Source organism: Notolabrus celidotus, chromosome 7 (assembly GCF_009762535.1).
Source record: "Notolabrus celidotus isolate fNotCel1 chromosome 7, fNotCel1.pri, whole genome shotgun sequence".
In the NCBI taxonomy this organism is placed as follows: domain Eukaryota; kingdom Metazoa; phylum Chordata; class Actinopteri; order Labriformes; family Labridae; genus Notolabrus; species Notolabrus celidotus.
The window spans coordinates 7,392,508-7,407,071 of record NC_048278.1 but is presented as its reverse complement, the minus strand read 5'-3'; the positions used below and the strand labels follow the sequence as shown (position 1 = coordinate 7,407,071).

Genomic DNA, 14,564 nt, shown 5'->3' with positions numbered 1-14,564 from the left:
CAAAGGCTGTCATATCATGTCCTTGTGTAGCTTTTAGTCATTTTTAATTGTATGGTGCTATTTGTACTTCTCTTTTATTCTCTTTTTTTGTTTGTTTGTTTGTGTTTTGGTTTCTCCTCTACCTTCTTATTTTGATCTTATTTTACTCTATTTTATCTTTGTTTAATCTTGATCTTTTTAGGGAGTCTTTTTAACATCTGGCAAGGGACTACAGATGTAAACTAGCCTTTTGGCTAATTCTGGCATATTTACGGAAGTGTTAATTAATATGAATAGTCCTTTTAAATAATAAATAATATTTGTCTTAAAACAAGTCCCTCTATCTTGCTCAAATGTTACTTGTTTAGTAAATTTATCTTAAATCAAGCGGGATAAGACATTTTGACTAAAAATGAGACAATTTCACTTGGTAAGATTTTGAGTTTTTGCAGTGTGATTTCATCAGTTTAGGTGACTTCTGCTCACTTGTGGAAATAAAAAAAGGAACTTGTGATGGTGCAAGGCGGGGCACTTCTCTAGGTTTAAGATTATCTTGTACTTGAATAAGATGACAAAGTTTAATTTGAGCATTTTGAGATATAACGTCTTCTCATAGTGAGCTGGATATACTAATATTCAGTCATGTTGGTTTTTTAGGATAAACCAGCTATGCTCTAAAGTAGGTGTTTCATTGTGTGCATGTAGTTTGAGGATGTATATTTTTATCTGATTTAGAAGAAACAGTGTCTGAAAACTGTAACCCAACCTTAAAAAAACAACAACTTTTCTTTCTTTCTTTCTTTCTTTTATCAGAGGAGCTGTTTTCTGATAGACTCTCCAATAAAATACATTTACTTAAATCCAGTAAAGTGTTTGTCTTAAATCAAGATTATCCGTCTTCTACAAATAAGATCTCAGCTTGAAAAATGTATAAAATGTAAAATAAACCTTGTTTCTTCTAAATTACAACTCAAAACAAGATCCTTTCACGATTATTTGATTTAACAAGATATTTAAGATACATTGTGGATCTGTCCTGTGTGTTTTTTAACTTCCTGTGCTTGCTTGTGTTGTTGTTATACATTGTGTGCATCTGTTGCTCAGTCTATACATTGCTTCATTTGAATTGCATGCAGCTAGTTTAATGATTGATAGTCACTGCCTGATGCAAATGTGTACAGCACTGTTAAATGTTGTCCTGTTGTGTCTGCATGTCATCTTTAACATCTCCTTATTGCTGTTTTCTGATTGTCTTGCTCGATGTATTTTATGTCGATGGACACTTTCTTAAAGACATCATGTCCTTGTGTAGCTTTTAGTCATTTTTAATCGTATGGTGCTATTTGTTCTTTTCTTTTATTCTCTTTTTTTGTTTGTTTGTGTTTTGGTTTCTCCTCTACCTTCTTATTTTGATCTTATTTTACTCTATTTTATCTTTGTTTAATCTTCATCTCTTTAGGGAGTCTTTTTAACATCTGGCAAGGGACTACAGATGTAAACTAGCCTTTTGGCTAATTCTGGCATATTTACAGCAGTGTTAATTAATATGCATGGTCCTTTTAAATAATAAATAATATTTGTCTTAAAACAAGTCCCTCTATCTTGCTCAAATGTTACTTGTTTAGTAAATTTATCTTAAATCAAGCGGGATAAGACATTTTGACTAAAAATGAGACAATTTCACTTGGTAAGATTTTGAGTTTTTGCAGTGTGATTTCATCAGATTAGGTGACTTCTGCTCACTTGTGGAAATAAAAAAAGGAACTTGTGATGGTGCAAGGCGGGGGATAAGACACAGGAGCCGTTTCTTCTGTTGACAGGATTTTATATATGTTAGCATGAAGAATCCAGACAGGATCTAAACCAAAAAACTGTCCCTTTTTCTTTTTACAGTGTAGTAAAGTTTGATTACAAAGACACTTGGGCAGTCACTGGGTGTCGATGACCAGATGGTGAATGAGATGAGATGAGGGGACTACACTATAGGCAGTGAACAAAGTCCGAGTTAAAAATAAATCGTAACGTTCGTCATTGAAAGGAGTCAGTTGTGTTGATGGGATTGACTCCCATCCATCAGAACATTAATCCTTACTATCCAGACAGCATTTTCTTGGAAAACACTTCAAGTATAATCCACAAAGGATTTTATCACAACAAGCCACTGCCCGTTAAATTGTGATAAACGAGCCATCAGTGTGAAGACCGGATGGCTGTTTGAACATTTCTTAACCCACATTAGAGGTACCATCATAATTTATTAATGAGAAAATTCTACACATGCTATTCTTTAGGTAAAGACAGAGCGAACACATATAAGTGTCATATCAAACAGCATCTTCAACCAAGTCTACTGTAAAACATACATATTTAAAGACAAACAAAAAGACACAAAATCTTAAATTATTAGTCCAATCATTCTGCATGTCACAGGTGATATCAAATATAAAAGAGCTATAGATTATTAGATATTGCTTACATAAGGACAGCGTGGTTTTGGACCAATGTCTCACAAATAAGTTATTGGAAAGGACTGCAGATGTGACTTGCTTTCAAGACTGTATGATTTACCCCTCCTCTGTTCTGTCTGCAGCGTGGAATTTCACATACGACTTCGGAGAGGGAGGAAATCAATAACCATAAAACACAGTAGAATCTCTGGGTTTGGCTCCTTCACAACACAAAAAACAACAACAAGGGAAATGTTAATGGATCCCGATATGAGGATGGGAATGTTGCATCACTCCTTCTTCCTTTTTTACGCAGAGCTGGAAACGGCCAGTTTCTTCAAGTGGTCCATGAAGACCTGCAAGCTGACGTCATCAGTGAGGATCGGTGCTCCAGTCTCCTGCAGGAAACAAGAAGAGTGAACGTTTTAGTTTCACTCACTTTATGTGCAGCCCTTTTTATGACGTAACTCAAAGCAATCGCTTCCCTTGATAATCTCACTCGCAGACAGCCATCCATGTATTCAGTGTTAATATACTACGGGTTATGGTTCCGTTGCGTCTTGACTTGGGAAATAAGAGATTAATGCTATTTCCAGCTTTCAATCTCTCTCACTTAGAACCAGGTGAGCTTATCCCAGACCCGTTTGCCCTACTAGCTTGACTTCATGTCTTCCATGTGGTCAGCAGCACAGATGGTTTCTCATCAAGAATACATACAACTCTGACATTTGGTCGTGATTTGGATGGGAGACGGAAATTAAAATGCGTCAACCCTTAAAAAAATCTGGATGGACATGCAAATAAAGCACTTGTTGACTGGAACTGACAAGACAACGATGGGAGAAGTGACATTTTGAGCATCCTCCATTTGAATTTGGGTGTTTATGTGAACTTTATTCTCATTATAAGCATCAAGTTAGAGTTTTTAATACAGTACCTGTCCCCAGGTGTAGAGGTTGTTGTGGGTCTGTGATGGGTTGACTTTTGAGAGCAGGAAGCGAGCCTGTGAGCCTCCGTGTTCTGTGTCGACGTAGCGTGGCATGGGGAAGCGTGTCTGCAGGATCTCTTGGGCGTCATCCAGAGGGGCCAGCAGAAGCTGTTTGAAGTTCTCGTACTCGGCCATTTCCTGGTAGCCTGCCTTTCGCCACTGTGCAATGGTCTAGGAATAAAAAGTTTAACCATAAATAAGTGCTGCTTTAGCAACTCTACTCTAAGGACACAAATAAGACTTCTTATTTAGGTAATGAAAGCTGTTAGGCATATTCCTGTCTCACCTCTCCATGGTAAATAACCAGCTGGAAGAAAGTGTCCATCAGCAGGATTCGATCTGGCAGGATGCTGCTGCTGTCCAGGAGGACGGGCTGTTCAGAACAGAAAGATTGAGATTACAGTTTAAAACAAGCACTGAACAAACTAACACTAGTTATCAGCTCTAACAAGAACATCATAAAGCTAAAAGCATCTGACACACTCCTCCAACTGTGATAAAGACAGTGATAAGGGTGTGAGGCTGACCTCTGGTGGTCCATGGAAGGAGTAGGAGTAGAGGATGGGCTGGATCATGATCAGGGACTGAGTCAGGTCCTGCCTGACAAAGTGGTGCCTGTAATACGAAGACTCATCTGGACTGTTGTTGAACACCTGCAGGAAGGGCGACCGCCGCAGGTGGAACATGAACTAGAGGAAGAAGAAAGGAAAGGAGACTCATGGATTAGGGAGACAGTTTAAAGTAATCAATGAAAATGGTGATATTTTAATCAGATTCTAAAGATGAACTCAGTTTGATCATGTACACTACCAGTCAAAAGTTTGGACACCTTCTCATTCAATGTTTTTTACTTATTTTAATTATTTGAAACATTGTAGATGAATACTGAAGACATCAAGACTATGAAATAATACGGGTTTGTCTCTGAACAACACAACTGATGGTCTCAAACACATTAAGAAGGCAAGTCATTCTACAAATGAACTCTTGACAAGGCTCATGTTAATTAGAAACCATTCCAGGAGACCACTTCAAAGCTGTCATGAAGGAAAAGGGGGGCTACTTTACAGAATCTAAAATATAAAACATATTCTGCTTTGCTTAACACTTTGGTGTTCATTAAATAATTCCATATATGTTCTTTCATAGTTTTGATGTCTTCAGTATTAATCTACAGTGTTTACAATAATTAAAAGAAATACAAACCCTTGAATGAGAAGGTTTTTCCTAACTTTTGACTGGTAGTGTATATACAGTTTGACATTCATATATTTTAACAAGGAGGCAGCTTTACCTGTGGGTAGAGGGACAGAGACTCCGACAGTTTGAAGGATGTGGGATCATCTTTATTGAACTGTCCAAACTTCTGACACTGGAAGAGGAGAGAAATAAAGGGTTGTTTAAACTCTGAATAGATTATGGAATTTAACCTTGCGTAACACACAGAATGAACACTGAATTAATCCTACTATTATCCTTGAGTAACACATAAAGCGAACAATCACATAATGACGTCTGACTACTTATCATACCGGACAAGCCCAACAATATTAATGAGGAATTGTTCCTATTCCATCACAAAGCAAAGGTGGAGTAGCTGTGGGTGTGGGTGTATAACTCACCAGGCGGATCAGCTGTCTGTCAAGCCAACGGAGGACATCTGGCCCCTCCTCCGACTCTGCTCTGAAGACCCCGAGACGAGCCATCAGAACGGCAGCCGCTTCCTGGTCGAACGATGACTCGATGTGCTGGATTTGGGTCTGTGCATCTGCCCAGCTTCAGAGAGGACAGAGAGGGAGAGGAAGAGAGAGAGAGGGGGGAGGATAGTTGTAGGTGAGCATGGGTGTGGTGTGAATGATGCAAACACACAGGTCTCAAAGGGTGTCACCAGAAATTTCAGGTATGTAAACATCCTGAGCTAATATTGACTCCAGCTGTCATTTTCTTGGCACAACGCCAGGCTGAGTTTTATGAGACTCAAATGTTCGAATGACATACATTCAATATTTACTCAAAGCAAGTCTTTTAGGACTTTGCTCGTTAATACTTCAGATATTCAAGAGTGACAGAATAAAGTGGAGTTGGTGAGGATTTCCACTCACAAATCATTACACAGACTCAAACTTACTTCCTGGCGACGGTAGAGACACGTATCCTCCTCTGTGTGTTGGAGTGCTGGTACTGGGTTACAAACTGGATCACACCTCGACCTCCCTGGGGGACTGGTGCATTGTGCTGCACACACAAACACAAAACAAGCACGACTGTAAGACCACAATCATTCACCCCATGACCCTATAAGATGATCTTCTGCTGTTGTTTAAAAAAGGTCACTAAACAAAGCCATCATCACAATCATTCACATGCTTGATGGGATTATTGTGTTTCATTTGTCTGCAGTAATCCAGTTAGGACTCTCAAACTGAAGTCCCTGTCTGTGTTTCTCACCTGATTCACCACTTCAAAGAACATGCCCAGAGTGGTGGACGGGTTCAGACTGCACAGCTTCCACTGGCTTGTGCCACCAACACCCATCTCCTGCACACAACAGAGAACACATTGTGTCAGGAGATAATAGCGGTTTGAAAACAGCTGAACTGGCAGAAGAAAGACATCTCAGTCTGAGTGTTGGACTTGGACTCACATTCTCTGAAACGCAGGGACCCTTGGAGTTGAGTGAAACACATGGCCCGATCGCCCCGCAAACCTTCACCTCTCTTGAAGTCTACAAAGACGAGAGGACACAGAATATAAACTCAATTGCTATATCAATAATAATATGCACTCAGCACTTCTTGTTGTCACAGCAAACAAACATTTTCATCTTGACTTATTTACTTTGACTTCTAGGACGCCTCCAAAAGCCATGCGGAAGTCTCCATTGTAGTCTTTGCTGAAGACCCTCTGGAAGGTCTGCTTGAACAGTGAGGTATTAAAGGAGTCTCCCATCACAATGTGGCCCCTGTAAACACATTAAAACAAATGATTTAGTATCAAAGCACTTTTTAAACTCACAACTTCAACTTCTAAAATAATTAGTGCTGACGTACCCAGTGAGATTGGATAGACATTTCATCTCAAGCAGTCCGGTCTGGTCCAGAGCACAGGCGTAGATATCGATACAGTGTCCGTTCGCTGCAGAGCGGTTTGCCATGGCTTCATGGAACTGTGGGACACAAAACACATACATGATATAAAACAGTACTTTAATACGGTTAGCTTACACTAAGAAGAATTTGAATCAATGTATCTGACAATTCTGTTTGTGTGAAAAATGACAACAAACAGCCTCCTCATGCATGTGCTCACCTTGGTGGCTTTCTTCAAATGGCGAGCATTGTCTTTCTGGATGTCATGCCACGAGCGGATGGGGGTTTTCAGCTCATCTCCCACCACCATGCCCGGGCCCTGGGTTGGGGGGCCTCCGATGAACAGCATCACACGGGCCCCTGTGTTGGGGTACGTACCCTGAAGACAAGAGAGGAGACATTTAGTGGGTTGGGTCATTGTAGATATAATAAATCTGCCACAGCTTACAATACTGCAAGCTTATGCATTAAGCTTTATTACAGGTGACCCCTTTAACACACATCTCTGCATTCTTTACAATAAGGTTGGCTCGCCCTCACTCCATGAAAGATGCAATATCCATCTTTTTTTTTATATAAAGCTCTCTTTGGAAAATCACCACCATACCTCACTGAACTTCATAAATACCCAGACCGTTTTTATCAGTCTTGCACCTCAAACCAGCTGCTTTTACATGTTCCTCGAGTTCAGCAGAACTGGGAAAGACTGCTTTTTGTTTCTCTGCTCCTGACTCCTGGAATAAGTTGCAGCATGGTCTTGAATTAAATGCACTTTTACCTCTTGGACAATTTAGAAACTTGATTTAGAGCCTTTCAACCCCACTTTGTAACTGTTTTAGCTAGGTTTACCTGTATGTATTTATTGTATCAATCCTCTACAACACTGGTTCCCAAAGTGGGGGTCACCAGGCACTGATAGGGGGGTCTTGAGATCCCATCCAAAAAATGGTTCTATCAAAAGCTTTTTTTCCCTCCCTTCTGAATATCTAAAATTGTATATTATATCCATTATTATAAAAATATAAAGATACTGGTTAAAATGAATGCAAATCAGATATGCATTCATTTGAACTGATATAATCAGAATCTGTTTATCCTATCACTGCTACGGACTACACATGAAGATTACTCGCATTCTGCTTTCAACCTTTTTTAAATAAGTATGAAATAAAATTATGGTATTTTGGCTTTCAGTTTTAATGTCTGTTTTTGGATTGGCCAATAAGTGCTTGCCCATTGCTGTAAGCAATGTTTATCCAACCTAAGTTACAACGTGGGTCGCGAGTCTCTGGCACCGTTATTTTGGGGGTCCTGGGCTGAAGAGTTTGGGAACCCCTGTCCTACACCTCCATTTATTTGTATTATTTTATTTCATCTTTTCATTGTTTTTGTCTCCAACTCATAAATTATCCTATTTGATGACTTTCATACACTTGATGCCTTGTTGATTGTTTGTTGTTTGTTTTTTTAAATGTCACTGTAACTGACTTGATATTGTAAAAGAGGGTTGCCCCTCAATGATCTCTGGAGTATTAATAAAGGTTGATTGATTGATTATCATTCTACTATGACCTAACAGTTTGGTACAGACGTACTCATATGTGAGGTCATTAACACTCGTATTGATATCTCTGCTACATGTGTAGTAAATTCTTGTCTTTAGGCAGTAAAAGTAGATAACAAGCTCTGTTGGATGAGTTCAATCATGTTCAAACATTTGCTGGAGGAGTACAATTAGAGTGCAACGTTTGACATTACAAATACAGAGTCAGTAATCAAAGCTGAAGACCTAGAAGAATGATGAAACAGTAGTGTAATTTAATGGTACGCTACATTAAATTATAAGTATAGCATAGAGAGATGTTTTCCAATCATTTTGTGAGGTCATTATGGATGATTTTATATTCTAATAATGGAGTTTTTTTTTAATTATGTGACAAGCAGAAATCAAAGTTTGCTGAACAAATAGAATAGAAGAATGTGAACTAAAGGGAATCCACTGGAGTAAAGTGCATACCTCAGAGGTGATGCTTACAACAAAGTTCATAGTCCAAGAATCTGACAAATTGCTGAGATATCTAAAAATAACCCGCTCCGTCACAAAGCCACCGGAGAAAGGGAGTTGTCCATTTCTAGTGTGGGTTTGGTAATAGCTCTACGCAAACGGTGACTCAGTTATAAAAAGAGACAACCAGTCCTTGTTGACAGAGAACAAGGACATAAATAAACCTGATGCAAATCACTTTTCGTAGCTATGCCAGGTATGCAAAAGAGTCATTCATCATGTCAAATGCCTCTTGACAAATCGGTGAATCTGGAGTCACTTCAAGAGCCAACTTCTACTAATCAGGCCTCATCTCCTATCTGCTGACAGAGAGTACAGCAGAGTAATGATCTGTTGCCTCAGTTATGTAACCGTGCAGATTAGCAGTCGGAACAGAGAGGATAATGGTGGTTGTGGGGGAAGACAGAAGGCAAACAAGGAACCAGCCTTTGAACTGAGCATATGTACTGTTCCTGCAGAAGACGGCTATCAGGCAGACTGTGAGTTTCTAAACAGTTACACGTGGCACTATTGTTGTGGGCAGGCTAAAGTTCTGCTTCCTGGATATACAAACATTGCTGTCTTTACGGCTCAAAGTTTGAGAATGTATCTATTTTTCCTAGAAATAGTTCGGATCCAGCATCAATACATTCATAGTCCTGTGTTGTTTGTATGCACTTAATGCATAGCAGTGTGTTTCAGTGCGTTCGTGTATTTTACCTCCAGCAGACCAACGGCGACCGATAGAGCAACACCGGTGGAGCGCAGGGGTCTTTTGCCTTGAGGGACGGGCCATGGGTCTCTCTGGAGCTCCCCGAGCAAGTCAGTTAGATTCATGTCCACTCTGTGCACGGGCTGCAAGAACCTGGATATGAGAACACACATCGCTTAGACAAGAGATATCAACTACTGTGTGTTCCCTAGGATGTTTTTCTTTCAACTTAACCACAATCATTGACTGACAAAGGAAAGTGTTCCATACTTGCAAGAGGCTGCACTATCCTGAGGTGCAGGCGGGCGACCTTGTTGTCCTGCTGCTGCTGGCTTTGTTAAACCCAGCATCTCCTGAAACACACAACAGAGGAAAAAAATGTTAAAGTAAAGTTAAAATTAATGTTTGAACCATCAAAGCAAAAGGGATAATAGTCTTCCTGGTGGATCTCTAATCTTGGCTCTCTGAAACACCCTATTATTTTTCTATACTTACATATTTATCTCTCTATACGTCTTAATAGTCAGTTTCCCCTTGGCTTTGACTCCACCCACCTGAATCTGTTTGGCGGTCAGGTCCTTGGTCCCCCTGAACACGTAGCTCTTGGCGATCCCCTCACAGCTGAGCTCGTGAACCTGCACCATTCGTCCGAATGTGATGAGGCCCACCAGGGCGTTGGGTGGCAGCAGGCTGAGGGACATCTGCAGGGACTCTTTCAGGGCCTGTAGGTCCTCTTCTTCCAGACATGTGTCCACCACATACAGGAAGATGAGAGGGGCTGAGGGTCCACGCTATGAAGAGATTAGAGAGGAAGGACATACTTAAAATATGAGAATTGGAGAGATCAGGGTTGGGTTTGTTGGATATGAATTTCTAAATACACTGGCAGGGACACTTTGTACGAAGTCATCAGCAGCTCATATTACTCTTGAAAACAGTATGCAGTATTCATGGGGTTACGCTCGTGGCACACAGGAGAGCAAGGATCACATTAGTTGCAGTCTCAAAGATGTGTCTGTATATACTTATCATAGCGGACCAAAGACATCAAAAACTGTGATTATGACAAACTTTTAAGAAATATTTGTTTCACTTAACAAAAATTAGGCTTACAACCAAGTAAAAAACACATTTTTCATAAAGTTGTGCTTTACACTATGGAGGATGATCTCTTAATTCATAACAAAAAGTACAAGATTCTTTAAAAGTGTTTGAGTTTTAATGATCCCACTGACCGCCCAAGAGGCCATCATCAGAAATCGTTAATATCCACCCTTGCTCCGTACATACAATCTCCATGTATAGGTGCTCGGGTCAGAGTGCAGACATGTATGTAGTATTTACCTGTACTATGTACTCAATGGTAGAAAACTGTGGCATGAGTTCAGCGGGCTGGTTCACGTCTGAAATGCCTGCATAAGAGGGAGGGAACTGAACAGACACAGAGAGAACCAGATTAGCCAGACTAATAGAGGAATGTAGAAAGTCCACATTGTGTTATGCAAGTTCATATAAGCTGTGGTTTCAATGAATATCCAGTTTATTACTGCTGTTAATGGCTGTACTTACGGGGTTTCTCTGGAAGCAGAAGTTGCACGCCCATATTTTGGCTCTGAAGTCAACTTGACTGTAAAGAAAGATCAAATCAGTTCAGGGTTTGGATCAAATTGGCAGGAGTGGAGCTGTGACTGTCGTCTAATCAAGTTGTATTTGCAGCTATATGGTACCACACCTACTTCTTAGGACACATCAGCATTTAGAACTAAGTATGTGTTACATAAAAGAATAACAAGACAACTATTTCAGATCCCTGCAACTCCTTTTCTTCTCATTATTGTTTTTTTACGTGTAGAAATCAACCGTACCAAAATGTGCAGAGCATTTTGGGACTACACTGCAAAAACTTAAAACCAGGCAAGTGTTTTGTCCCTATTCTGTCACAAACACCTGACAAGTCCAGAAAAGTTCATCATGATATTACAAGACAAATATAAAGGTCTGAACTGCATGTAATGCATAAAATAAAAAAATCTGCCAATTGGAAAAGAAAAAAAATAATTAAAAAGTACATTTTTGTGACGCTATTGGCAGATTTTTTTACTCATTAGAAGCAATTCAGACCTTTATTTTTGGCTTGTAAAACCTTGAAATAAGACATCCTTCTGGACTTGTTATGTGGACGTGGTTTATATTGTGTCTAGTACATTTATACTAGAATAACGACAAAATACACTTGCTTGTTTTGTCGTCTTTGCAGTGTGCACAGTTACAGTGATAGTTGAACACAGTTTCTATGTAACATAGAAAACTAAATTATGACTTCATCTGAATAAAGGCTGCTAATAAATATAATAAGTTGTGTTTTTCATTGTAATCCTTATTTCTAATGCACACAGCTATAAATAAAATATACTGAGACATTCTGTGAAAGCATTTTCTTTCTCATGTACTCACCAAAGTGGGTTGAGAACTGCCTTGCAGTTAGCCCGGCTGCACAGAACTGGTTCATACTGGACTGGAGGCAGGTCCGGCCTCTCCTTGAGAGGTGTAAAGAGGCAGGAGACTGGGACCACTAGCCTGGTAGCCTCCAGGCGGCTGGAGGGCCAGAGGTTCCAGCTGAACCTGACTCCATCCCTGTCCTCATTCTGTTGGATGAACTCCTGGTAGGTTGCCATCACCGTGCTTTGATAGAAAGAAAGAGCCCAGTGGACAACAGTGAGGTTGTCAGTCTGATAGAAGAACTTGGTAAAGCTGGTTAACAGTGAAAGTCTGAACTGCTTTCATTAGCTTTAGTGAACTGCTCTTTATACAGGTGCTTCTTCCACTCCCATGACAAAATAAGACGTGTGTATTCAGAAGGATGACGCACTTATGTGACATCAGAAACCAGACCAGCTTGTTTTAAGAAGGACAAGAATGGTGGAGAGGAATCCCATTGCTATTTTCCGCCTCTACCTTTGTTGGTGTGAGTGTGAACATTCAATGACACCTTTATAAAAGTGCCACCAAACATTCTGTTGTAGTAACAGCATACACTCCCTCTTACACACTCACATAAACAATACCATACACAACATTACACAATTTGTTGCCAGCCTGGCATATTAATTCACAGTGTAAAAAATGGTCCATACCTTTTAAAGCAATACAAGTTTACAGTATGAAGAACTACATCTACTATTTAAATGATCCATTAAACTATAATTTAGTCTATTAAGGGTCAGGAGACGGTGAAATGTCAATGAGTTCCCAGACCAGGTGGGACATCCTACATCACCTATGCAGCCTGACCAAAAGTACTAACTCCAGTTATACTTATTTTACTGCAACTAACTCAATCAATCAAGCTTTATCTATATAGCACCTTTCATATAAATCAAATGCAGAAATAAAATAACTTTTTTTGTATTAAAAAACATTTTTTTTAACAGAGACTAATGCACACCAACAATAAAATGTGAAAATAAAATACATTAAAACATCAAATTAACATTAAGAATTTGAATAGTTAAAATAAATAAATATAAAAGGGTAAAGATAAGAGTTGAAGATAAAATAAAGGCTAAAAAATCAATAAAATGAAGTGGAAGATAATTAGAACAGGTAGTTAAAATTACTAAAAATAATACAACAACATCAAGTGATAAAAAAGTGTTGAACCCTACATAAGATTCAAGACTCAAAGGTTTGTATTGTCTATTTAACCATATATACGAAGACTTACAGGAAAATTGCTTCTCTCTTCCAACTCTTAAATAGCCAAAATGTAAAAACAAAAGACAATGAAATACAGTTTAAAAAAACTGCCTATGTACGCCTATAAAATCAACCCTTTCAGTTTAATAACTTTATACAAGTTTAGTAAATTAGTCAAATGAGAAGTTGGCATTGAACTACTTTGCAAACATGTAAAAAAAAATGTGGATTTGTTTAAATAAATCAATACTGTTTATTGAATTCTTATAGATTACATTTAGTCTGATTACAGTGTCTCAGTGTTGTTATATAATGTGAAGTTAGTCTACTGATACTTGAGTTAAACCTCAAAAAGAACCAAAAATAAAGAATCCCTTCTTCCATTGGTTTGTTCCTTGTTGTTTTTCTGTCTTGTTTCATTAAAGTTTGAATATGCAAATGAAACCTGAGCAGATCAACTGGAGCAGATTCAAGGAAAGTACTGTGCTGTCCTAGATTGGTGTCAGAAGAAGAAGGGCCTTCTTCTCCAACTGTGCAGGAAAGTACCTTAAAACACTGAAATGTGCCTTAACTGTAAATATAACTATTATTATTGATCGATTAGAGAAAGATAGATAACTTTTAAGTGTGTAGCAGGCTGAAGGACACGTATCATGTCTGATGAAACTAAAGTAAAGGTTGAAGTCTGATGAGAGCTCATTCCTTCTCGGAATCATCCAAATATTTTCCTTCCCACGTCCAATGTTTGTGCTTCGATTAGGCTACACAAACTCAAAATATAAACAATGGCTGTTACAGAAACCAAACAGATTTAACAGAAAATGTTGAATTATTCAAGTTTAGCAAATGTCTGCCCATCATTTTACAACACAACCTCTGCTAGCTAAGGAATGTAGCATTAGCGTTAACCCACTTCCCGTCCCTTCATGAATGAAAGCAGACACAGGCGGCCTACTACCGAGCTAAACGGGGTAGATAGCTTACCTTTGATATGGGGTTAGGCTGCGGACTGGTGTGGAGCAAAGCGGTCTGTCGTGTCAACAAAAAATTACAGCATTTGTAGGAAAAAACAGAGAGATGAACGGGCTGGAAAGACGACGATGAAGGGATAACTCCCTGTCAGCCGGCTTCTGCGCTTCACTAGAGTGACGTGTTACTCATAGCTGAGGCTTCTCTGATTGGCTCGTATCACTATGACGCAGACCGGAAGTGATCCGTTTACGCATGGACATAGTGCTGCTTTGGGAGATTGAGTTCGTTCAATGGCTCACGGGAAAGACAGTATGCATCAAGAATCAAGGAAGCTTTATTGCCAGGTGAGCAATAAATTATTGCCAAGCAATTTGACGTGGTGAACGGAACACTGGTTGTACTTAACAACAAGACAGTAAGGACAATAAATATAGAAACCTAAAAAAAATCTAAATCAAAATAAAAAACTATCTGTACAAAGAAAGGTATAGAATTACTTCTAAGACATGCATACATGTATTAGCCAAGCCAGAGTGCAAATGCTAGTGGATGAATATAATAATGAAATATGTTATAGAATAAATTACAATATTGCAAATGGTTGTTGAGATATTGCATTGGAAATCAAGGATTGCAT

General features: G+C 39.1%; 1 protein-coding gene across 1 annotated transcript; it reads right to left on the bottom strand.

Moving 5' to 3' along the window:
- Positions 1-1,787: 1,787 nt before the first annotated feature.
- On the bottom strand, positions 1,788-14,134 carry sec23b (SEC23 homolog B, coat complex II component). Its single transcript, XM_034687840.1, has 19 exons — positions 13,940-14,134; positions 11,714-11,941; positions 10,829-10,886; positions 10,604-10,690; positions 9,814-10,050; positions 9,530-9,612; positions 9,268-9,412; positions 6,724-6,882; positions 6,465-6,580; positions 6,253-6,376; positions 6,059-6,139; positions 5,863-5,952; positions 5,543-5,649; positions 5,037-5,190; positions 4,709-4,786; positions 3,942-4,103; positions 3,701-3,787; positions 3,364-3,585; positions 1,788-2,824 (listed from the first exon to the last, which is right to left on the bottom strand). The coding sequence occupies exons 2-19, from the start codon at positions 11,932-11,934 to the stop codon at positions 2,735-2,737; spliced, it is 2,301 nt and encodes a 766-aa protein (XP_034543731.1). The 5' UTR covers positions 11,935-11,941; positions 13,940-14,134; the 3' UTR covers positions 1,788-2,734.
- Between the last annotated feature and the right edge of the window lie 430 nt (positions 14,135-14,564).

Coding starts and splice junctions, on each gene's coding strand:
- sec23b (XM_034687840.1), bottom strand. CDS start 11,934: ATGGCAACCTACCAGGAGTTCATCCAACAGAATGAGGACAGGGATGGA. Junction 6,581..6,723: donor ATTTGAAGAAAGCCACCAAG/GTGAGCACATGC, acceptor TGTGTCCCACAG/TTCCATGAAGCCATGGCAAA. Junction 4,104..4,708: donor CTCTGTCCCTCTACCCACAG/GTAAAGCTGCCT, acceptor TTCTTCCTCTAG/TTCATGTTCCACCTGCGGCG.